Raw genomic sequence first — 26,099 nt, forward strand, 5'->3', positions numbered from 1 at the left:
TCCACAATCCATGATCTAAATCCTGATACCCAGGTTTGGTCTTGAAGCAAAGTACGATCCAGCTGCCATCTTGGGCGCTCCCAATCGACCCCTCCCAAAACAAGATCTAATTCGATTCTGCCATGATCGGAAAAAGGATTGCATCCAATCTGATTTTTTTAGATCTGCAGAGATCTCGATATCAAGATAAAATCTATTCTGGATGCAGTCCGGAATCGATGAGAATAACATGTAAACAGCTCCCTCTCTACATTCCTGGAGCGCCAAGGATCCCGTAGTTGGTATTCACATACGAATGCTTCGAGAGAGCCTTTAGTTCTGGGCTTCAGCTGTTTTTTATTTTTATTTGAAGTGTCCCTTTTCAGATCTTGGATAAAATTAAAATCCCCTCCACAAATAATCTGTCCTGGGACACCTCTTAAAGCCTCATGAATTTCTTTCAGAGCAGAAACATCATCAAGAATAGGGCCGTAATAGTTCACAAAATTTAGAGCTTTCCCATGAAGTTTAACTGAAACCCAAAGCCACCTCCCTTTGGAGTCCCTTTTGATCTGGATAAACTCCCAGGGTAGATTCCTAGAGAAATAAATTGCGACCCCTCTCTGGGCAACCCCTGCAGATGAAAAAACACCTTGACTAAAATATCTCGGAATAAACAATTTAGGGTCATTCGTTTTCAGGTGTGTCTCTTGAAAGTAGACCACCTGAGGATTCAATGAGATTACCCACTTCAAGAGGGCCCCATACTTTTGTCTGTTCAACATACCGTTAACATTAATTGACAAGATCTTACGTACATCAAAATTCACCTTGAGAGAAATTTCTTGTCCTTGTTAAGTACCTAATGCTAAAAAAACAACTGTTACATCCATAGCCTATGTTCCTTTTTACTGCATTCCCCCCCCCCCCCCCCCCCCCTTAGCCCACCCAGCCCAGGTATATCACCGCTTTTGTAGCAGATTGTGTGTGTGAATAACCGTTCAGCCTTACAGAACTTGTTGATATCACCAAGTCAGGGGACTACCTATATTGTGTGGCCCACGTTTAACAAGCCCTTTGGTACAACATCCTATGTGCCTTTGGCCTGTTACCAAATCTCCCTGAAACTTCTTTCAAAATGGTGACTCTTGTGGGGGAATCGGGAGGAGACAGAAAAGCTGCCTACTTCCCACCAAAAATCAGGCGGGTGTTCCCCGACACATAGACTTAAAGCAGTGGCAATTGCATCACTCAATGAATGTGCTGTGGCATAATAGCTGGTGTACAGCGGGATGTATACTTTGACCACCCTCTGTAAGAAATCACTAGCCACTAACAAATGTAGGTGAGAGTGTTCAAGGTGCAGATGATGCTCTCAAACTTTGTGGCAGCCCTAATGCAGGCAGATGCATCCAGATGTTGAATGCACTTGACCTTGTTTGTTACTTCCCATTCTGTGTAAAAGCTAGGCTGTACTGTATTCAGTGTTTATTTTTTGTGTATCTCAGTGGTGTTTTCTCAGTGTTTTCCGAACTTTTTGAAATCCCTGCTTATCAGTATTTAGTTAGCTGCCTAACTCCCAGAATAGACTCAAACTGTGTTTTCCAGTATTGATAAAACATGTTGTTGTAAAGCACATATTTAATTTAGAATCAATCATATTTTATTGCGTGGTAGAGGGTCTGGATACACAGTTTAGCTGCCTACATCCAGTGCCGGCAGAGCGTTATGTTATGGTCAACACACAGCACGTAGGTCTACAGCCCGGAGGGCGACCCCGCGAAAATATGCAGACAACAGCGTATAGCCTAGGCAACTGGCTAAGATACCACTTTTATAAAACAAAAGGAACATGAAAATAGACAAACACCCAAACCATCCAACCCCCAATCCCCCCCCATCCCTCTCCACATCAGTCTCTACTCAATACTCCTACCGCCCCGTAACTACCGGTCACAGACCAGGGACGTTACGGCAAAATTTTTGTGGCCCCTGGCGGCTCCAGAGGAATGAGTTCCAGTATTTGTAGGTATTTTGGGCACGTGACTTCCCTCATTTCTTTGGTAAGGAGTTGCAGGAATGGGGCCCACAGCTTCGCATATTCCGAACCCTTCCCATCACTTCTAAGCGAGAGATGCTCCATTGACAAAAGGTGCCAAAGCCTCTGAATCCAGTCCTGTGGGTCAGGGGTTGCCGAGGAACCCCAGTGCACTAGAAGAACCTGTCACGCTGCCAGCAATGCTAGGGCTATCTGCTTGCCCCTCAACGAGCGCAAAGGGAAAGACTTAGGATGGGGGAGTCCCAACAACGTGTTTTCAGGTGCCCGTGGGAATGTAATCTGAAATGCAGCATCCAGATCATCAAGAACCGCAGACCAGTATCGTACCAGTTTCGGGCAATGCCACAGCAAATGTACCAAGGTGTCAGGAAGACCACACCCCCACCAGCAGAGGCCTGACTTAGATCCATCCCATGATTTAATGCGCGATGGGGTATAATACCAATAAGTGACCACCTTATAGGCAGATTCTGCACCCGCAGTATTGGAGGCAGTGTGGTGTGCCCGGTGTGCCTCCCATCTTTGTGCGTTAAAGGGCGCCCTAATTCAGTCTCCAAGCGGACCTGCGCCTTCGACGCTGCTTCTTGGGGCGCGCCATGATCATCACATACAATTCAGATATGAGCTTATGGTCATAGTTTTTGCAGACCAGCCACTTTTCAAAAGTGGTCAAGGGGTGGGATATTAGAGCCTAATTGCAGGGTTGGGTCACCCAGTGTGTAAGGTGTGAGTAATGGAAAGCGTCCAACTCTGGCAGATCGTAATAATCCTTACACAGTTGAGGGTAGGGTATCAAGCCATCTAAATCAAATGCGGAACCCACCCTTTTACAGCCCTCCTACCTCCAACGGTGAAAGACTGGAGACGCGCCCCCTGGCGGAAAATCGGGGTTGTCCACGATAGGAGTCATGGGGGAAGGAAACGTAGTCCAGCTTCTGTGTTGCGCTAACTGGTCCCATACTTTAAGAGTCGGCAAGGTCACCGGAGAGGAGTATAGGCCCCACGCCCTGTGTTTGCGCGGAAACCAAAGTTCACGCCAGATGTTACAACTAGCCACCGTTTGATCCATAAAGTTCCAGTGTTTGCTGGACAAAGGTCTGTTCATTCCGTGATATAGCGGAGACAGGAAGTTTGATAATGAGCCCCCACTAGCAGGAAGCCCATCCCCCCCCCAGCTTTCGGTGCAGTGACAAGTGATAATGCAAGCCGCAACTTTTTATTGCCCCACAATAATTTGTTAAGGAGCCCCTGTAACTTCCGCAGGGTGCCTGGTGGAGTGCACACTGGGAGCATCTGAAACAGATAAAGGATACGCGGGAGCACAGTCCTTTTCACTGCCGCCAACCGTCCATACTATGCCAGGTTGAGACGGGACCAATCAGACAATGCCTTGGTAGTTCGATCCATCAACAATTTATAGTTGAGGGTGATCATTTTAGCAATAGATGACGCCAACCGAACGCCCAAGTACGTAATGTCGGTGTGCACCCACTGGAAGGCGAAATCCTGCTGCAGGTCCTGGATCTCATGATCAGGGATAGAAATGTTGAGAATCTGCGATTTCTAAAAGTTTACCTTAAACCCTGCGATCTTTCCAAACGCAAGGAGCTCTCCTGCCAGACACCGCAACGTGGAATGGGGTTATGTGAGCGACAGCATGACATTGTCCGCATACATACTAATTTTGTGCGTATCAGCACCAAATTTGATGCCTACAATATCTAGATTTGACCGTATGCGTTGGGCGAAAGTCTCCATATAGAGCGCGAAAAGCAGCGGGGACAAGGGACACCCCTGACGCGTTCCCCTAGATATGGGGAAGAGGACCGATTTACACCTGTTCACTCGCACCGCTGCCTTAGGGGCTGCGTAAAGACACTGGACCCATCGGACAAAGTTACCGCCAAATCCAAAAGCCCGTAAGACTGCAAAGAGGTACTCCCAATCGACTCGGTCAAAGGCCTTCTCCGCATCGATTGAGAGCAAAAAGGCCGGAGCGCCAGATCGGTGGATTAAGTCTATAAGGTGGAGGAGCCATTTGGTGTTGTCCCCTCCTTGCTGCGTCAGAATGAAGCCGGACTGGTCCGGATCAATAAGGCAATCCATCAAAGGGCTAAGTCACGCTGCCAGGATACTCGCGAAAAGCTTTGCATCAATGTTCAGGAGGGAAATTGGTCAGTAGGACCCGCATTCTTTAGGATCCTTCCCGGGTTTAAGGATAACCGTAATTGCAGCCTCTGACATTGAGGGAGTCACCTCCCCAGCATCAAAGAAGGAATTAAAAAGTCTTGTTAAAAGAGGAGCCAGCTCCACGCAGAAGGTCCTATAAAACAAAGCGGAGAAGCCGTCCGGACCCGGAGACTTGGCCACTTTCAAATGTGCTATAGCGGATATGACCTCCTCTATGCGAACGTCTGCATCTAAAGTGTCAGCCAAAGATTTAAGCAGAGGAGTAAGACCACAAGAATTTAGATAGTTCTCTGTACCTCGCGGGCTAGTGTCCCCCCCCTGTGTACAGGCGCTGATAGAACTGACGGAAGGTGTCAACAATAAGGGTGTCTGAGGTGTGCTCCACCGCCTGAGAATCCCGGATGGATTGGATAGCTGACTGCTGTGTTCGTGCCCTTAGCCTATGCGCCAACATCCTCCCTCCCTTATCCCCGCTAAGGTAAAACTTATGTCGCTAGCACAGTAGGGTATGTTCAGCCCTATCTACGTCTAAGTGTTTCAGCATGCACCACTTTTTTTCCAGTTCCCTCCACACTCTTGGGGCTCCCGTCCGCTTGTGTACTGCTTCTAGGGCTCCCACCTCCCTCTCCAGCTCTGCACGCTTTTCTGTGCGCAACCGCGCAAAGGATGCCGCAATCGCGATGAACTCACCCCGCGCCACTAATTTCAGGGCTTCCGATACCGACGCAAGAGGTGTGTCCTCCCGATCGTTGTCCGCAAGGTAGTTAACTATAGTGTCCCTGATTCGAGTAATGACTGACTCAGAGTGCAGCAGGGAGTCACGTAGACGCCGGCCAGGCGGAGGTGGGCGCTTGCCATGAGAGGTAAACAGAACCGAAATGAGGGCATGATCCGACAAGGACCGAGGGATAATATTTGCTGCGTGCAAGTAGGGGAGGAGAGAGGTTGTGGCTAAGAAGTGGTCTAAGCGAGCATAGGTTTTGTGCGCCACGGAATAGTAGGTGCAGTCGCGCTCATTAGGATGCTGGGCGTGCCACACATCATTCAACCCACCGTCAATCAACCATTGTTTCCCACTCTGTGACAAGACACCTGTCTGATGCGATCGTTGCTCTGACCTATCCATCCCTGGATCCATCAATATGTTCAGGTCACCACCCACCAATATCGCCCCATCCATAGATGCAAGAACTTCAGAAAGGGCCAAGCGCAGGAAGGATTCTTGTCGCTCGTTCGGGGCATATAATGACCCTACTGTCATCTGTGCATCTCCGCATTGAATGCGGACCGCCAGGAACCTGCCTTTAATGCCAACTACATGAGAGAGTACTTTGCAGTGTGCGCGCGCACTAAAAAGAATTGCCACCCCATGTTTCTTAGCCGGGCCTGAGGACCATAGTTGCAGCGAAAAGCGCTTATCCTTCATCCGCTTAGTATCTTTGGAGAACAGGTGGGTTTCCTGAAGCAGGCATATATCGCCCTCAGCATTTTCCAAGAGTGAAAGTATTGCAGAGCGCTTAACTGGGCTATTTAACCCTCTAACATTTAGACTTACAATTTTTAGATCCCTACCCATAGCAGCCCAGGGAGGAGAAAAAGACATCTAGCTGCCCAATCTCAATAGTATTAGTGTAATAAGGAGTCAAGAACCTTGGGCCAGAGACCTGCCCTTACCTGCCTGAGATCTGTTGTGGAACCCCGAAAACAACCCCAAAATACTCACAAAACACAATTCCCTAACACATAGTGCAATAGAACATAAAAAAGAAGAGAATCCAAAAGTTGAATACAGTGACAACAGTCAGTCCTGTGAGTCAAACGTGTAGGGGGGACATGGCTCCATCCTAGATCAAGTCACGTGCCTGGTATTAAGTAAGTCCACCTAACAAAGGGCAATTGATGACCCAACTCCTCGCCAGACTGCTCCCCACCTCCGGCGCCAAAACATGAGCCCAACTGATGCTAATCATAGGTAGATCAAGGGATGCCTGTATTATCCGTCACCTGCGCCACCGAAGTAAGTGCCGCCCCCCTCTCCAACATTTTAGTGGATGTGTCCGGTTTTGAGGGGGGGGTGATCTCCCAACGCGCTGCCAATCGGTGGAGCGCCTGCGTCGCCTCGAAGGAGATCCGTTGTTCCCAGGCTGAGGAGAAGGCCGCTCCAGTCCCAATACATCGTAAGCGACATCCAAAGAGCCGACCTGCAGGAACTTGCCTTTGTGCTTGAAGATGAGGCAAAGTGGATGGCCCCATGAGTAGGGGATGCCTTGCTCCCGAAGATGGTTAGTGATGGGCTTAAAGTCCCTATGTTTGATCAAGGTGGAGGCCGCCAAATCCTGAAAGAGTGCAGGCTGATGACCATGGAACTGCAGAGGGTTGAGATCCCTGGCCTTGCGAAGAATTTGCTCCTTAAGTTTGAAGTCATGGACACAGACAAGTATGTCTGGAGCGGGAGCATTAGGTCCACGCAGCAGGCCCACACGGTGCACCCGATCCAACGGTATTCCCTGATCCCCGTCTTCACCCAGGGTCTGGCGAAAGAGATTGCAGACGTACTTGCGGAGGTTATCACCTTCTCCTTTTACAAGGAACCGCCCGGATTGTGATGTTATTATGCCTGGACCGATTTTCTAAGTCCTCAGCGTGGGCCTGGAGATCAAAATTCTGCTCCGTGAGGCGAATCACATCCTGCTGGAGCTGGCGAAGATCGTCCTCCCTTCCTAAGTCGTGCTCTTCCAATGTCGCCACTCGCTCTCCAATGGCATCCGCGTCCCGCCGGACTTCTCTCAGGTCAGAAGAGAGTTGGGAACGAAGCTCCAGGATGTCTTCCTTAATGGCCGAGAACAGCTCAATCATAAAAGCTTTGGTCGCCGGGTATCATTGTCCTCCAGTTGCGGCGATTTAGATTCATGCTGAGAGGCGGATTGAACCGTCGGCTTCTGCAGGAGAGCCTTCACGGGCTTGTCCCTCCTATTCCTGAAGGAAGACATGGCACCTCAGGCAAGAACCTATGCGCAGTCACGCACCACCAAGCGACACCGAACACTCTCAGGAGATCCCCCCCGTAGGAACAGCCGGTGTAAAACGTAAGGAAGGGCGTACAGCGTCGGCCCCGTGAGGGACTCAGATGGGGTCCATCTGTGGCAGAGCCAGAACCTAAGCTCCAGTCAGCGAGCCCCAGGCCAGCAACACCTCACGGCCAACGTGGCTAGCAAGAGAAAGCCTGCTCCCAGGACTCAAGAAAGGTCAGATATCAGAAGGGGGGGCCCCCGCACTCACACAGACAGGAAGCACCCTACAGTGCTCAAAGCTGAGTCCCCCCACTCGCACAGACAGGAAGCACCCTACAGTGCGCAAAGCTGAGTCCCCCGCCTTCGGCGCTGCCACTACACCTCCACACTACACCACACCGTCCCCCGACACACGGACCGACCAGATCCACCGGGGAGCAGGTGAAAGTCATCCACTACCTGCCTCCCCCTCCCCCCCTCACCCCCACCGCGCATGCAGCGTTGCGGGCTGCCAGGCTCCACTCAGCACAGTGCACAGTAATGGCGTGCGCCCCGGATCCCAAAGGCGAGGCAAAGTACAGTATAGGGGCAGAGAACCGCCAACTCGCGGGCCGAGGGCAGGCCCAATGCTCCCAGCAATGCAGACCCCAGCTCCACCACAGAGCCCAGTTAATGGCCACACTGGGGGGGCCCCCACACCCGCTCAGGCCCTACCGCCACTAGGGGTCACGCCACATGGCCACCACAGCTGAGGCCAGTACCCAGCAAATAGCAGAAGTCCAATTCCCCGTAGCAAAGTCTCCCTGCTAAGTGGGGGGGGGGGGGTGTAACGCGGGAACCGCTGCAAATAGGAATGCGGCCCACGCGTAGCCAGCAATGCCCCCTCACCACATCCAGCGGGGAAGTGCCATACCGTCTGCCGACACACGGACCGAGACCCACTGCCAGAAGCCCGCCGCCCCTCCTCACCTCACTTCAGAGCTCCCGGGCCTCCGCAGCCCGTCCGCTCCTCACCGCAGCACTCTTGAGCCCCGGGCGCCGCAGTCCTGGACAGCAACGGTGCGGGAGCAATCATACGTTCACCGGGAGTCCGCCCGCTGCTGCTTCGCTGAAAGGGCCACCTGCGCCAAGTATCGCTGGACCCTCCATGTTCCCGGCTCCTACAGGTCTCAGCCAGGCCGTCCTCCCCAATTCCACAAGATGGCGGCCACAGAGCTGGCCCCGACTCGGCCCGATCCCGACAGTTCCGCTGGCCTTGCTTTCGGCCAGCCGGCCACGTCACAGCCCTCAATAAGCCACAAGGCATCCCACCAAGCAGCCGGGGACACTGCGGGTCAGGAATCTATGGCGGAAATCTATGGCGGCAGCAGCAGTTTTTCTCTAGGCACGCCGGGCCGCAGCAAGGCCGGGGCCGGTTGGCCCAGACAGACCCAGAAACCCGCCACAAATCGCCGAGATGAGCACACCGCCGGCGCTAAATGGTCAGCAAAGTCTGCCACGCACAATGTCCAGCGCGGATGGGCATCAGGAGGGGAGATATACAAGGCTTATGGCAGGCGGCGCCGGAGGGACAGGGAAACACGTCCTACCTCCCAGCCATCTTCGCCACGCCCCCCACATCAGTCTGTCAGGAAGGACCCTCTCTGTTTTACAGGGCTATTAATAGATTAGAACAGTAAAAGTGTTATATTCATACGTTTTAATTATCAAGTTCCTGGACAAACTTGGGAGTTAGTCACCTACTCCTTACTAAATATCATAACATTGTAGTGGTGATCAAAGTAATACCTTGTGAAACCTTTTAAATTTTGAGTTACACCGGATTAATTTGTAGATCTGTATTCTGAGGAACCTCAAAGTAGATTCATTAAACATGCTTGTGACTGCTTTTCTGCACTCTTTTGCCGGACTACATGAAGGTGGCACTGCTGTCATGTGAACATTCATAGCTGCCAAATGTCCCTATGGCAATTGTCTCACTTTAAATCAGTCCTGACCTTTTGACAGCTACCACATTCTATTCTGGGATTTTCATTTTGCTGATAACATTTTCACCATGAGTCAAAAAACTGCAGTTGGGTAAACAGCCAGAATTAGCTGAAGGTTTCAAGCATGACATTGGGTCACCTTGCAGCTATAAAGTTTATTGATGTGTGGAAAGCATTTTTCATGTTTTTTCCATTATATCATATGCATGGTGACAGCACTCTTTTCACAGGTATCTACTCCATGTATTGAATGTTTATTGCCTGGTGTCTTCGGCAGTTCCCTGTGATCAATACTGACTTGTTAGAAAAGGGGGCTGATGTATTAAAGGGTTTTAGCGATTCTAATGGGTAAATGGGATAGTGCATATCGGCCAAGATTCTTATGACCCAGCCGTTACACAAATCAGTGAAAGAATTAAACACTGCCAAAAGATCAAATATGATTTTATTATTTCCTGGTTCTATGTAGTTTATAAAATGATTTGATCAGATAGAAAACATGCCTATGAAACGTACACCTTTAATCCAAACGCATAAAACTGGTAGAAAGAAAAAGTAAGAAGCATCAGTATTCTATTGACATCCCTAAACCACAACATTCTAACCGAATATTCTTAGAACACTCTTTCTTGCTGCTACCTTGTATAACAAAATTATTTTGTTTTGACCCTTCAGGAAGAAATATAAATGACCATTCTCGCTCACTTTTCTTTATTTGAAAGACATTTTAGAATGTGGTTGTTTGTGCAGGTGTTTACCAATGTATACATGTTTACCTTGGTATGGACTGTTTCGCTTTTGGTGGGGTTTTATCAGCTATTGTAGGTGTAGGACTAAAATAGAAAAGCATAGTTACAGCAACATTGTACTTTTGGCTGGGGTGGAGAATCTGGCATAGACCAGTTTTTCACATAAAGTAAAAAACAAATTGGTAACTGAGTATGAACAGACCATTTAAAAAAAAAAAAAAAAGTTTCTGTAATGAGGTCAGGATATTGACAGATCAAGTTTATTTTGTTGCCTCTCCAGTACTAACAAAAGACTCCATTCCAGGTTGACCTACTTGTATCTTTGGTGCCTCTGAAATATATATTTTTAAAAAACAGATGAAGTGTAGCCCTTTAAAACAGAATAGTACTGTAAAATGTAATTTAGACTACACACTTAGTAGACTATATATAAATCTATATAGACAACATGACGATGTCTTTTCCTTATTTTCTTCAATTATTAATGTGTATGTTTTTCACATAGATGATGGGGAAGAAGACCTGCAGAAAAATAAACCGCATTTACATGCAACACAAGAAGACCAATACTCAGAAGAGAGTTCAGTTTTGTGGGTATAAACCTTACATTTTACAATAGACTAGTCTACCCGTTAACACGTTGTTGTCAGATCAGAATTGAGGTATCTAGGACTTTATAACATTGTGTGAAAAAATGATTAAGAACGTCCCCAGGTTCCAAAATATAATATCACAATAATATGTGCCTCCATGTAAACATTTCGATTATATCATAGATACATATATTCAACAGCTGTTCCCTGTATTTGCCTGGCAAATTGCTGGGGCTCCTGCACAGATTACAGGGGGTATCCACTCCCCACGACCCACACAGTCTCTTCATACTTTGATCATCCACATCAGACTGCGAGTTCTGCGGTGGGGAGACATTATCAGGGCTTGTGCTGACCAGATGAGCATTCACTCTATTCACCCAAACCTCTAAGTCCTCAACAATCTTCCCATCTCTCCTAGACATTTTGAGATGCACCTCCTCAGCTAATGCGCATTCCTTGTAAATGTTCTTTAATTCTGTAATAATAATATTTTCTTCAGAAAGTTTAAATAAAGGAGTGTCTAAGTACACTTGGCATGTTGTATTATGGAGACTGATAAGAATATGCTTTTGGCTTATGGTTGGTGACTTCAGGATAGTGCAAATATCAATGTAAAGTTGTAAATCTGCACATGCCTTTCAAAATGTGTTTTCATCAACCAGCTTCAACAAAAGTACAGCTTGCCCATCCACCTGTCCTCATCTGACTTTTTTGCCATACTCGTTTTATTCAACTGTATCATTTACAGACACCAACTGGTGCATATGCACAACACTCTCTTTTCTAAACAGCAAGCACAAGTGTCCGCTGCCATGTAATGCTCCATTTTCATTTATTCAGCCTCTAGGAAACCTTTGGCCTCAGTCAACGGGGTAGCGAATGGGAATGCACAATGGTTAAAGGTTTTGGGAGGCGAGTTTACAATTCCAAAAGTCTACGCTTCCGGGAGATGCTGTCTCATGTGCATGTCTGCTCTCCCTCCTCCACCTCCCTCCCAATGTGTATTGCTTGGGTCTACCTCAACCGAGCATCTTGGTCACATGCATAGTCAAAAATGCAGGTTCATCCACGGATGGGTGGCAATGTTTAAAGCATGAATAACTAGTTTGTCCATGAACATAAAAATAAAGTTCTCTAAATATTACCATGGCCTTTCAACTCAATGCCAAGAGTCAGTCAGTTCTTCATACTTTAACTGCTGCTCTTTCTAACTTGCCAGCAAGTTGTGAGAAGCGTCCATACCCAAGGTCAGCATTTTCTTCTAGAGGATTTACAGTCTTTACTTTGATGGCTCTCTATATAAAATCGGTATTTTGCTCCATCTTGGCGTGAAATCAAATTTTTTGCCATGACCCACAGGACATTCTTCTTTTTATGTACACTCTTTCAATTTGTTATGATCGATCATTTTCCGATGAATGTATTCACAGGTTTTGATGAGCAACCAAAATACTTGGGGCCGGATTATGAGTTTAGCAGTGTGGAAGCGGGCCACCAGGCCAGTGTCTTGCTCCCACACCGCCAAACCTGTTAGCTGACCGCTTCCTAGATTACGAGTTTTCTCTTGGTCTGGCGGGCGGTCCTTTGGCAGTCCCAGGCGGTGAGCATTAGATAGGCACTGCAAAGAGAACGCCAAAGCAAAGTCCTGCACCTCATGGACTCTTAAATACATGCCGTGCAGGAACTGGGGGTGCATGCATACATGGAGGCACACCAAGTGCCTCCATGCATGCACCTCCTGGCCTTGAGGCAACACTGAGATGCAAATGGTATTTTAGCCATTCCCCAGCAGTTCCACTTCACAAGTGTTTCTGTTTTCACTTGATTGCCTATAAGTAGGGCGCACAGGATGACAAGACTAAGTATATCTATGAAGGTACAGGGTCGTTCATTACTTCTTTCATTGCCGCCAAGACCTCCTCCCAAAATGGCCTAATAAAGGCGTAATTCTACCATATGGGGCAGAAATCCCCCGGAAGCCAATATATCCTTCAGCACAGAGGACTGGTAGCCGAATAGAGTTTATTAACTTTTACTGGAAGAAGATACCAATTAAGGTTATGGGTCAACTCCTTTATTTGACCATCTATGGACAGATTCTTACTGCATAGTTTCCACGCCCAGAGGAATACAGTGACATTAGTACAGTGTTGGTCAAATTGAAGTATCACTAAAGTGTCATTTGCACTGGACATGGAATGAGTTTGAAGGATTTATTTAGTGAGAACGGATGACTGCAAATAAATATCGAATAGATTAGTCAAGACGGAATGAGTCTTCTGAAACCTAACAAGGGAACAGTAGCAAGGTAAAATAATGGGCTGTCAATGTTAGTGATATGGTCACTCGGGCAAAAATGATTCAAACCACTGCATAGCGGTACCCATACAATCAAAATACTAAGGCCAACCATGCTGAATTCAGGAAAAATGCTGAATGAGATCAGTTCTTCATAGTTCACCCCGTCCATAGACATGGTCAGCTTTGTCCACCACTCCCAAAAGCATGGAATACTGATACTATCCTATAGGAGTTGCTTTATTAAGACTTGAACAAGTGAGAGTTGTCGACACCCAGTGGCACCTTATCATTCCAATATTGATTTAGCCTCTACCAAGGCCACCTGAAATATTGGCCTATCCCAGACCACATTTGTTCATAACGGAATGGTTAAATGATGGTTGTCACCAAGGTTGATTGGACTAAAGCAAATTCATTAAAAGTCTCCCAACATGTATATGTTTGATTCTATGGTTGATTCAGTCCTGGGCAAATCCCTCAACGAACGTTCTTAGCGGACAATGAAAGGAATGGCCTCCACAAGTTTTAGGATTCTGGATCCTCTTGTACCCTGGATACCTTTAATATTACTGATGCATCCTTTGGGCACACCCTTTTGCCCTAATTTTAGTTCCTTCATACAAGCTTTTGAGACGTTTTCTGAAATTCTTCTTACTCAAACGCGAGTTAATCTCCTCAGCAGCCGTAACAAATATGCCTGCTTTCTTTGTTTCCCATAAATCCACCCACGATACATCCTAAATGACTTTCAAAAGCATCCTCATTTTGATATGTATCCTCTATATGTTGTACTGATAGTGTATTTTGTCTTATGGTGGTGGGGCTAGGCACAGGTGACCTATTTACTGGTGGCTACATTTGTGAGGGTAACCAACAGGGTTGGTACCACCTCAGCGTAGGGTGAAAAGCGGAATTTGTCCTGACGAAACACAAGTTTACCTGACCAGGCGTGAAACATGTAGTCTGACACAGATGGACCACCAAATTAACTATGCTCTATTGGTCCTCTTAATTATTTTTAACCTTGGCTGGGATTCCTGTCAATAAAGCATGTACTCTAGGGATTCTTTTGCCAGTTTTACTTGCACGAATTTAAACTGTTCACACTCACCCGTCACATCACTTTTGCCCTGAAAAAATCTCCTACAAAAAGTGCCTTTTCGCCTTCTTTGAAGATAGTAGGGATTCACTAGGCATTGCAACACCTGCCTAGCATAAGCACTGGACCTGATGATAAAGCACATGCAAGTAGGTGAGGGTTCCAATATCCTTATTTGGGATGTCTTAGATGGACTCTAAGGTGGTAACCTCTGGACATATGCTAGCCCTGATCTGTAATTGTTTGGCAGAGGCTTATTTTTGAATGCCACATTTTTTGTTGTACATATGTTATGACCGGGGGAATGTGCTACGGAGCAATTTAAATCTCCTCATGCCCCCCTTTTTCCCCTATTAGTTGAGAGGATTGCTTTGCCATAGTGCACTTTTGGCAATTATCTTGACTTCAATATTTAGAAGAGAAATGGGTCTGTTTTCCAGGTTTGGGGATTTCTGCTATTGCAGCCCTACAGAAATTAGGGGGAAGTGTACCGCGTTCAGCTGCATCTCTGATAACTTCTTCCAGAGGCTCACTGAACTTATGCATGAATAATTTAAAGACTTTGCTCGGTATGCTGTGGATCCTAGTGTTCTACCAGTATGTAGCCGACCCAAAGCGGTGGCGAGCTCTCCGCTAGTCAGGTTCTCCACAAGCGAGTGCCTTTCTGGAGGGGTAAGTCAGTTGTAAAGTTATATATCAGTGATTCAGATACAGTATCACTGCAAGCGTATACTACCGCATAGTATTGTTCTAAATGTTGATCAATGTCGGTGTCCCATGTAAGTTTTTGTCCCGTCCAATTGGTCAAATAGGGGACCGGTCCATGATATGAGAAGTTAGAACAGAGGTAGTGTATGAGTCGGCCTGTTTTGTTGCCCCACTAGTAGATGCATCATTGCAACACCAGCCAAATTGCCTTGGCCTCATTAAGAAGAAAGCTACACAGCTGCTCCTGAGCCAGGTCAATTGCATTGCTCCGCCTCGGATTGGGATCATAGGCATATTGTTTCTCCAGCTGTTGAAATTGGGGTTCCAGGTCACATGTCATCTGGTGTTTCTTGTGCTCTTTTGTAGTCATATAGCTGATTATTTCCCCCCAATTGTCACTAGGAGAGCCTACCCATAAAACACCCAGGGACTCTACTATGCCCAGTTCCGCGTGAAGTAGTGGTCTATTGTAACCCCTATGTGTGAGGTAAGCTCTGAGACTCCATGTCAACAGTCTCCACCACAGAGGGTACCTGCAAGGCACTGCTAATAAACTAAGCATTATGGGGAGTGATCTGAGATGCTCTGCTGGAGGATTTGAATATCCTGAATTCTTTGCATTTCCAAATTGTGAAGGTAGAAATAAACTTGGCGGGATGAAAAGGAATAGACCCCAGAATAAAAAGTGTATCCCCTCTCACATTGGTGAAAGAGGCACCAGGCATTCCACAAGGCCCGACGCCTCTAGAATGGACTATAGTAAAGAGAAAGTGTTCGCTCCCCCTGTCGCCCCTGCTCCCTCGGACCTGAAGCCTGTCGAGTGTTCCATCCACCACATCGTTCCAGTCACCTCCCTATCAATGGGCCTATTGGGAGCTCGCCCATTGGTTTCGTAGCCAGTTCCAGGAAGGATGCAGTTAGAGGAAGTGGGGCGTAGACATTAATAGAGACAATTGTGCACCATGTAGGAGACTGGTGATTGCCACATACCTACCCTGAGGTTCAGACCATGATTTAGTGACTTCATCTTGGAAATGCCTTTTTAGCTGTATTGCCACCCCTCTAGAGCCCCTCACAAATCCAGCGTGGAAAACCTTTAAACCATAGAAGGGAGTTTTGTTCCCTACCAGATGGGTCTCCTGGAGAAATAGGATGTCTGCCTGCTGTTGTTAAGCTGTGCCAGGAACTGCTGTTCTTTTAATCTTTGTTCTCTAGTGGTCATCCAGAGGGGATGTGTGTGGGGATGTTGGGAGAGGCTGTGTCACCACCCACAGAGAGCATTTATCATGCCACAAACTAAATAGCAAATGAAAGTAAAGCCAACATTTCCTTCCCCCTCTACTCTACAAAATCATGAAGCATCTGTCGCGGAACCACGAGACCAGCAGCACCAACAGGGCCTCACGTCCCAATGAAACCCATCCTAACATAAACTAACACCAGAGATCTCAATCCATAGGTGTGTCGTCTATAACACTCGGGCTGAGAGTCTCTGGCAGTAAGAGGAGTTGCTGCATTTGAGTGTTGTGTCGATGACCTCCTGCCGATTAACAAAGCGAAGAACAGGCCCAGATATGCCACCTAAGATAATTTAACCACTACCATTCGAGGTAGAGCTCCTGGCGATAAGTGGCGTAGTAGTGCCACCGGTAACAATAAGGGCAAGACGATCTCTGTTCCTCCTGGTGCTTGACCGAGGAGGAAAAGGCCTCCATGGGGCCCCCGAATCCTCCAGCAGCGACTCCCGCTGCGTCTACCTTTGGTTGGTCATCAAATGGTCCAATCTGTTCCACCATGATGAACAGGAGCGGTGCCTGCTACGTCTCTGGATTGTAGATTTCCACACGGTCGACCGCAAAACCCTATGAGGAGGGGAAGGCGTGAGCCCCCTTGGCATATGCGGCTGTAGCAATATCTTCTCATCCATCCACTGGAAGTATTCGTCTATGGAGTTGAAGAAGAGGGTTCTTTCTCGATTAAAGGACCTTAAGTTTGGTAGAGTCCAAAATCATGTATTTGATGTTCAAATCCCTCAATTTTTTTGCAGCAATGAAAGATTTTCGTTGGTCTTGAACCATTTTGTATAATCTAGAAATATCAGGATTTTGTGGGATTGAAACATTGCAGCTTGCTTGCGAGCGTTATGAAGGATTGCATTTCTATCCACATAGTTCAATATTCCATCAATTATAGGGTGAGGGAGAGACCCCGGGGTGGCCACTGGGACAGCACCTGATGGACCCTCTCAATAATAAAGCAGTTTGAGAGGACCTCTGTTGATAGGAGGGAGTTCAGCCAGTGATCCAAGAATCCTTGAGGGGAGAACCCCTCACAGCCCTCAGGGAATCCCACAAAGCACGGATTGTTCCTGTGGACTTTCCCATCTGCATCCTCTACATGTATGGCAATTTATTTAGATGGTGATGTGAGTCTAGGGATTGTCCTTTGCATGTCAGCCATAGTTTCTTTCACTTCTGAGACCCGCACCTCTGCCTCAACTATTCTGTCCACAGCTTTGTGCAATTCCTGCCGGAGTAGTGTAACATCCGTGCCAACTACCCAAATTTTGGCATCCAGAGCATCGCAGGATTGAGTAATGTCGGCAAGGATAATTGTAGTATCTGACCCAGTAGAGTCCGGCCCCTCCCCTGACCATGGAGACCCCTTGTTGTCTTTTTGGTAGCTTGAGCAAACTTCTCCATAGTACCTTCCTTGCTGGCCTGGGGCATTTTTTGTCTGGCCATAATGACAGTTGTAATGGCTGGGGAGCTTGCTGCTCCCAGCGACCCCATTCAATCCAGACCCGCCAGCCCTCCAGGACCTCAGAGGCAGCATGTTTGCCCGTCCACTTGGTCTCCAAGGGCCCCCAGCAAGAAACAGTAGTGAGGGTCGTTAGAGATAGGGCCCACCACAGCTCTCCCCACTCTGAAGCAGCAGGGAGTGACCACAAGACGGACAATCGAGGTGCAGTCCTCAAAGGGTCCCCCCTCTCCAGGGGGACCCCAAGCCGCACAACAGGCAGCAGCGCCTTGACCAGTGGGCCATCCACCCTGGTCGCAGAAATGGTGTCCGAGAGCCGAGTCCGGTCCAAACACGTCTGCGCCAGCCCCTAGAAGGCCAATGCCTTCTCGCTGACTCCCACTATCGTGTGGCTGACTGGTGCAACCAGGCCCGCACCTCCACCAGGCACGGGTCGCGCCACACAATCAAGCGAGTGCCCGGGAACCAGACCGTCTGGGGCCTACATCCTCGGCCTGCCTTTGAAGTCCAACTGATGCGATGTAGGGGCATGGTCCGTCTCTCTCCTTGTCGGCTTGGATGGGTGCGATCCACCCAGCCTCCTTGTCCGATCGCGGCCCAATCCTGGCACCTCTCCTCCAGGATGCTGGTAGGCCGCTTGTCTCCCGTGGTGCTTCATGTGCTTCAGCGCAGCCCTTCATCTGACAGCTGAGTGTCCGCCAGTTCTGACCCCTCCAGAGGGCAAAGGGAAGGGTAATTAGAGGCAGTAGCGGGCAGGATGTAGGATGATTGCTGGCAGGGAGCTCAGAGTCGAATTATCCTACGACTGCCTTCTTAGGCAGCCAGGCCACTTCCCCAGTAAGTTGCTTTTGATTTGCCAGTGCTAGCTTATTAATACCATGTCATGCTGAATCTGCAGTTTTGCTAATTGATTATGCATAAAATGTGTATAAAAACCCTAATTTTGAAGGTTCAGCGAAAACCTCTCATTTTCGTGCCGAGAGCCTGTCCGATTTACGTGAGACTTTCTTTTATTCCCTTAGAATTCTGTCAGTACTCTTTATGAGCTTGACACTTAGAATCTGAAGTGATTTAAGTGCTTAAATAGGGATTTTGTGTTCTGATTTGTATTCAAAGTCAAAGTCAAAAAGCTTTATTTCGATAAAAATTCGTTATCATAAAAGCGAGACAATAATAATAATTTTTACAATTTACATTATTACATTTTCTTAAAAGAAGAAGAATTCTATATTCCTGGCCCGATTAAGAGAAAAGGGTTTGCTCAGTAACACATAGCCAGTTAATAACAAGAATTTAAGACATTAGTAGAATAAATATTCTTTAAAAAAGAATTAAACAGAGTGTTTTAGCTTTCTGGCTCGAATAGCCCAAGCCCAGAATAAAAATTTGGCTAGGGCACACACATAGGGTACATAGCTATCCGAAACAAGTATCCTAATTGCCACAACATGACTCCTGGTTCCCAGCTGACGGCATAGGTTCTTCAACCACACCCTTCTTGGATTAGCGTATTCCTTACAGACAAATAAGAAATGGGCTAATGTCTCTGGATGGGCTAGGCATGATGGACATAAATCAGTTTTGCCTATACAAGATTTCCATGTTTTGGTAAAGGTATTCAGTGGCAAAGTACCCGTTCTAAATCTAAAATACAGAGACCGGGCAAAAGGTTTCCCGATTATGTCCAAGTAGGGTTCTCGCCTGGGACAATCTTTAAACATCAAAAAATCCTCTGTAAGCCTACCAAGGGACGTGCTGGAGTGTCTTTGGGAGCAAATCCAATCCCAATAGAGCTTTTTGAGTGTTTGTTTTGGGGGTGAGCTTCTGCTTAGCCAAGAATCAAGTAGGCCCAAGTTGGACAATAGAATTTTCATATCTTTTAACCATTTGATTCTGGCCCAGTTTGGTGATGCCATTATTTCTTCAAGACCTCTGGCGTAGCCACTAAGTTCTTCTACCCGCCAAATACGGGCCCACAACAGAAGAGGGCGGAATTTCGCAATTTCGCCGATCTGGGTGCAGCCAAGGTCCATAAATAAAGATAAAAGTGGGGTACTTTGGGGGAGGGACATTATTTGTCTACAGAAATTATTCTCAGATCTTTGCAGAGCTTCAGTAGATGCAGAGCCCCAGAGTTCAGCTCCATAAAGGGCAGAGCTGACACCTTTGGCAGCGTAGATCTCGAGGACTGTTCCTATTGGTTTGAATGAACTGGAACGTTGCTCCCTCAAGAGGGCACCTGTGATCCTTTTATGGCTCAGCAACATCTTATCTAGATGGGGCGTCCAATCCATTTTGTCTGAAAGGCGTATCCCTAGGTAATCAAATACCTTTACCCTTTCCAAGGGCTCAGCATTTAGGATAGGGGGACGCACCTGTTGTTTAGGGGGATTGAGGACCAGGTACTTTGTTTTATTGGTATTAATTACCAGGCCCCGATCAGTACAAAAGGATTGGAAATTGTCCAGGAGTTTCTGTAGTCCCATAGGAGTTTTGGAGATTAAGAGCGTATCATCCGCGAAGAGGAGGGTCGGTATGCGTTCACCAGCCAGGGATGGTTCGTCAGATGGAAATTTAAGTAGATGCTCAACCACTCCATTGATATACAAAGAAAAAAGGGTGGGAGCCAGAACACATCCCTGGCGGACCCCTCTCTCGACCGGAATACAGCCCGTTTTCTCCCCTCCAGAACCCCACCTAATTTGGGCAAAGCTGTCCTGATGGAGCCTGACCAGTAAGGATAATAAATACTGTGGCAGCCCCATGTTAGCCAGAACCTTCCATAATGAGTCTCTAGGGACAAGGTCAAAGGCAGTCTTTAAATCGATAAATGCGAGATAAAGACTGCCCTTGCCTATCACTACCACCTTCCAATATATCATCATAAGCCTAAATGCTTGCTCTATCGTTCCAGTACCTACTCTAAAACCGGCCTGGAAATCGGTAAGAATTTTGTTTTCTTCTACCCAGTTGAGTATCCTGAGTAAAAGAACTTTACCGACAACTTTTTGGCTGACATCTAGCAAGCTAATCGGCCTATAGTTGGATGGATCATCCCTTGGGCCTTTCTTGTGAATGGGGACCACCTCCGCCCCCTTCCATGATGAAGGAATGGCGCCCCTACAAATAGCAACAAGGAGGGAATGGATAAGTTTGCCCCATTTAACACCATCAGATTTTAGCAGGTCCCCGGGAATAACATCTGGTCCAGCAGCTTTTTGTGGAATGATAGAGTTTATAGCATATTCCACTTCCTTTAACGTAAAGTCAAGGTCGCTAGAGAGAGGCATATAGTTAATATGAGGAGAGGATTGAACAAACCCTCTCTCATTGGGACCATTGTGACAGGAATAAAGTTTGGAGAAATGGGCCTCCCATACCTGTCCCGAAATGTTGCAAGTTATAAGGTCACTGTCTGGTCTATTTCGTGCCCTTATAGTTTTGTATTCTGTATCTGAGCCTTCATGGCAATTTATGGATTTTTCTGTATTGCTTATATTAAGAATCTTCCAATAAACCTTTAAAACTTATTTTTTTCAGTTATTGAGTTGTCCCTGTTTCTAGTTGATGTCTACTTTGCTAATCAGTGGGATAAATGTTGGGGAAGGTGGTGTTTCTTGACACTAGATTAACAAGAACAGCAGAGTCCAACTGCACGAGGTAAAAATGAGGGTGTGTAAATTAGGGTTCAGTAAATTATTAGAGTTTGGCTCCCACAATCCAACACTTGAAAGTACCCACATGCTGAAAACCGTTGTTGTTGTGGGAAGACCTAAGGCAAATCTTGGGCTCTGATTCATACATCTTGCTTATCTTACAGGGGGTTTGATATGTGCTGTTTAGGAAGTTGATTTTTGTGTACTTCAAGTGAGTGTGTCTTGTGTTGGTCTGCAGTTCATGCAGGTCTGCTTTTGGCATGTTTTGGAGATCCCTACAAAACCAGGTCCCCAATCCCTAACCCTGCCTTATTGTGTATAGTAGTTGCACTTTATGAGTTTGAAGTTCATTATCTTTTTTGCCCCATTTGCATTGAAATGTGTTTCTTATAGCTCTGTATTGCAGAAAATGTCCTGGTGGGACACCATCAGCTTCAATCAACACTTGTAAGTGTCTCAGAGTATCCGAGTTTTAGCAGTCCCACACTGTTGCCAATTCCATCATAGGCCAGGCTCCCAGCTGTGCAGCCATATAGTAGCCTTGTAACCTGGGAAGTCCCAACTAGTGGAAGTCCCCGAGCATAAACTGAAAGTGACCAAGTTCTATAGAGACATCTACTCCAACACTTTAAAGCAGTTTGCGATAACTTAAGTCACCCCTTGTCAAACGTTTGATTTCCCTCTTGTCGATAACTTCTTTTCCGGTCTTGTACGCTCTCCTCAGGAAGACTGATTTCCAACACCTGGGCCCCATTCACCCATCGTACTATTCATTGTATATGTACAGAGAGATAATAAAGTTCAATATCTGAAGCCTGACTCTCAGATATTTTTTATCTTATTTACTGCTACCTTGTGCCTGCCTGTTTGATGGTTGATAATGTTTCTAATTCTAGGAAAAATGCTTTAGGAATCCAAACTGGCAGAGTGGTGACGTAATACATTGGAGAGCAGGGGGTGACCATAATCACTTGATATAGCGCAAAAAGGTCTGTGTCCAACATTAATGATACTTTTCAAAATTCCTCACATTGTGTTAGATCCATCACCCAATTTTTCAGATTTCTATCTATCAAACCTTCGCCTGTGTGGAAGACCTGCACCCATAAATACCTGAAAATATGTTGTTGCAAGGTTATGTCCTGGTCTCTAAAAGAATCAGATTCAGCTGTGTCATCTGGCCTGATTAGAAATACACAGGTCTTTTGCCAGTTTACGTGAAGACCCGACATTTGTCCAATTTCAGCAAATTGCCTATCATATTGTCTAACCTAGTCATCATTGCATTAAAACTATAAGATGTCCTTTATGTAGAGCGAAATTATATTATGTGATCTGTCAGGGGTTTCCCTCTTGCCATCCCCTGTATTCTCATCACTTTGACTAGAGATTCTGTCACCACAGTGAACAACATTGGGCATATGCGACACCCTTGAAGCTCGCCCCTATAGATGTCAAATTAAGATGAAATTAAGTAGCCCATGTGGATCCCGGCAGAGCGCTTGGAATATAATAGGGATATCCAGTTGAGCATGTAGTCTCCTATGCCCATCTTTTCGAGCACAACCGGTAGATACTGCCAGCTGAGCATGTGAAAAGTCTTCTCTACGTTGATCAACATCACTATCGGGTGCTCATTGTCTTATGGTGTTTCCTCAAAGCTCTGAAAATCTCTCTACTGCGCATCATGGTGTTCTTTCTCAGTATGAACTCTTTCTCATCAGTGTGGACCAGCGTTGGCAGCAAGGGAGTTTACCCTTTTGGATAAGAGTTAACTAAGCATCTTTTAATCTGAGTTTAGCATGAAATGTGGCCTATATGAAGCTGTATCCTTACGGTTCACCTGAGCTTCGGTAGGGAAATAATTAAGGCCCCATAGTTGTGTGAGAGGAAGTTGGCCCGGTAAGAAAGTGGACTGTTATTTGGGATTGGTGATCACCCACCTCAAGGAATAAAAACATTATCCCATTCGGGTGAATCCCAAAAGTCACTAAATTACTGGAGTTCAACCCCTGGGTAGATTTGGCATGGAGCAAAAAGACTTAACTTATGGCAATGTGTACAGTATTTATGCAGTACCAAAGCAGTAATAAGGTCAAAACACCAAATTATTAAAATCCCAAACTAAACATGGAAAATAGAGTAATTTTTAGAAACAAAATGATGCCACAACAACATAAATCCAAAAGAGGGAACCAAAGGTATGTTTTTTTAAAGATTTAACAGAAAATTGAGCCAAAAAGCACTATGCAGCAATGCTAATCTATGGCGATGGTAGATCGGGACATAAGCACACTTGAGGCTGACTGCATTGGATCTCAAGGTCTGATACACCAAGCAGGGAAGCCCAATCAAGGATTTTACCTTTGGACTGCAAAATGGAAATCAGAATCTCTCAGCAGGGAAAGGCCGTAGGCTGTATCCGGCTAGGTCTCACCATCATCTTATAGACATTGAGCAAGGTCACACTAAAGCAGTTCATTTTGACGGGGAAAGCTCTTAATGGGAAAAGTCAAATTTTGCGCCCATGGCCATCATCGTGTCAGTCAGATACTGTAGGTGCCTTCACTTGGTCAGCATTTCTACCTTGGTAATTAGGCTCTGAAATAGAGTTTGAAATTTCTCAGTGGGTCAAGGCGGCAGGCTGAAGAGGGCCCAGCGTGGTTGGATGCCTTCTTGCTGAGAGCCCGTTGAAATGGATTTGCTGTTGTGGAAAAGCTCCAAGCGGAACAAACCTGTTTCTTCAGTCAAGCAAATTCAAGCCTTTGTTGGATATGGTCTGGAGGTCAGTCCCGGTCCTCTGGGAGCTGAAAGTCAGATTATTTTTCCAAGTTCCAAACCTTTGCAGTGGTTAAGCCCCTTTTTAGCTTTTCACCTAAGGTTCTCTTGCTTCAGGGAGGATTTTAGAACTTCAGGGCTTGGTTCAGCAAAGGCCTTGTCCCAGGTCCAGTGCAGGTCCACTTGTGACAGGCAACTGGTCATCCAGGAAAAACTGTTTTTCCAGCTTGTTGTGTCCCTGTAGCCATATAGGTAGTCAGTACATTGATGCTTGGAATCCACTTCCTTGTCCTAGGTAGAGAAGGGAGTCGGTCCTGTCCTTCGGAGCTCCTTGCAGGTTACAACAAGTAGGGTTCAGTCCTCTTCTGAGCTTCCACAGCTCCAGAAAGTGTTATAAGGAGGGTACATTGGGGTGCCACATTTATGGTTGGCACTAGCTGGTGGTTGGAGTGATTCTTGTCTCCTTCCTAATCAATTGGGTAAATATTTCTAGTGGCAGCCTGCTCACCCTTTTCAGCTGTTCCTTTTTTCTCTGTTGCAAACAATCCCACTCTAAAAATCCAAGATGGTAAAACCCTTTCTCCCTGGTGCAGAACCTGTATGCCCACCCAGAGTTGAGCCTAGAGAAATGAGTAGCCCACTCTTGATTTGATTTTGATTTGATTTGAGTAGCCCACTCCTTTGCCTCCACTCAAAAGTAGATCTGGGGCCAATTTCCGTCCCACGAAGTTTAGAGCCAGCCTGACTGGGGTAACAAAGGTTTGCCTTCCCCAGGATTCACCCTACATTTGCTTGTGAAAGGCTTTTCAAGTTAATAAAGTTCCTGGATCCAGCCTAACTTGTCTTTCTGCATGGGGAAGATAACACACTCAGGCCATTTGTTCTGCTATGGGAGCAGATTTCACACACCACTAAGATCAATAATTGGCAGACCAACTGATATAAGGTTGAAGCTATTTGCCTACTGGTGGATTAGGCAGGTAAATTGTAACTTTATAAAAGATATTTTTCCTAAATATTTATTAAAAATCTAACTTTTACCGTTAAAATTTGATTATTAAAAAATATAACAAATAGGCTTTGAATTACTTAAATAACCATTTCCTGTCAAAAGTTGCAGGTTAAAGTTTATAACCTATGCTTTGACATTTTATAAGATTTATCTACTGGTGTGCCAGTGAAAATAGCTGTTTGTGTCTAGTCACCGGAAGAACTTGCCAATTTTGCGCGTGCTCCACTTTTAAATATCAGGCACTTACCTTGTGGGGAAAAAAAAGGTGTACACAGGGTGACTTATTAATATTTTAAAACACAGTTTCCGGCCTGTTAAAAGGTTTTTTGTGGACCGGTTCGGCTCAAGGTTTTAGGCTGCATTAGTCAGGCTATATTTGGTCAATCAATCAATCAATCAATTAAGGGCTTGAAATACGCACAGCTACTCACCCGTGATGGTCTCAAGGTGTCGGGGAAGGTGGGGCTGCTGTCGGACTGGGTGGAGGATCAATTGAAGAGCCAGGTCTTGAGGTCCTTCCTGAATTGGGTCAGCGACGCGGATTGCCTGAGGTGGAGGGGCAGGGTGTTCCAGGTCTTGGGGGCGAGGTAGGAGAACGACCTTCCTCCAGTTCTGATCTTCTCGCTCCTGGGAACGGAGGCGAGGGTGAGTTGGGAGGATCGGAGTTGTCTGGCGGGTACGTGGATGTGAGGCGGTGGTTCAGGTATGCTGGTCCGTCGTGTACAGCCTTATAGGCATAAGTGAGTAGCTTGACAGTGACTCTCTTGTTGACTGGGAGCCAGTGGAGTTATCAGAGGTGTTGCGTGATGTGGCTGCGGCAGGGGATGTCGAGGACCAGTCTGGCTGTGACATTTTGGACGTTTTGTAGTTTCTTGAGCTGTTTCTGGGTGACTCCGGCGTAGAGTGCGGTGCCGTACTTTAGTCTCTTACATATGGTATTCCTGAAGCATGTTTACAGGCCCACTCTGTGAATGACATAGTAGTTGTTGCAGTCAATAAGTGGCATTTAAATTTCAGGACTTCAGTGCATTTTTACACCATATACTAGGGACTTCTAGGCAGGTTAATTCTGTCGGTCAGGGATAAACTAATTAAACCATGTTGAAAGGGGCAGAATCAGTGCTTTACTCCTGTTTAGCAGGGATACAAGTCAAACAAAAATAGCGTCCAAAAAAAGACAAAAGATCTGGGTGACCATACAGAAAAGGTAGAC

General features: G+C 46.5%; 1 protein-coding gene across 2 annotated transcripts in view; it reads left to right on the plus strand.

Moving 5' to 3' along the window:
• SETDB2 (SET domain bifurcated histone lysine methyltransferase 2) overlaps positions 1–26,099 on the plus strand; it is a 545,734-nt gene that overhangs the window by 125,120 nt on the left and 394,515 nt on the right. Inside the window, exon 5 of one of the 2 annotated variants that reach the window (XM_078657342.1) lies at positions 10,482–10,566. In XM_078657342.1, the coding sequence (XP_078513468.1) occupies positions 10,482–10,566 (85 nt within the window). Of the gene's footprint in view, positions 1–10,481; positions 10,571–26,099 lie in introns of both variants that reach the window. The other variant, XM_078657343.1, reaches the window with a different exon arrangement.

This window comes from Lissotriton helveticus, chromosome 8 (genome assembly GCF_964261635.1).
Source record: "Lissotriton helveticus chromosome 8, aLisHel1.1, whole genome shotgun sequence".
In the NCBI taxonomy this organism is placed as follows: Eukaryota; Metazoa; Chordata; class Amphibia; order Caudata; family Salamandridae; genus Lissotriton; species Lissotriton helveticus.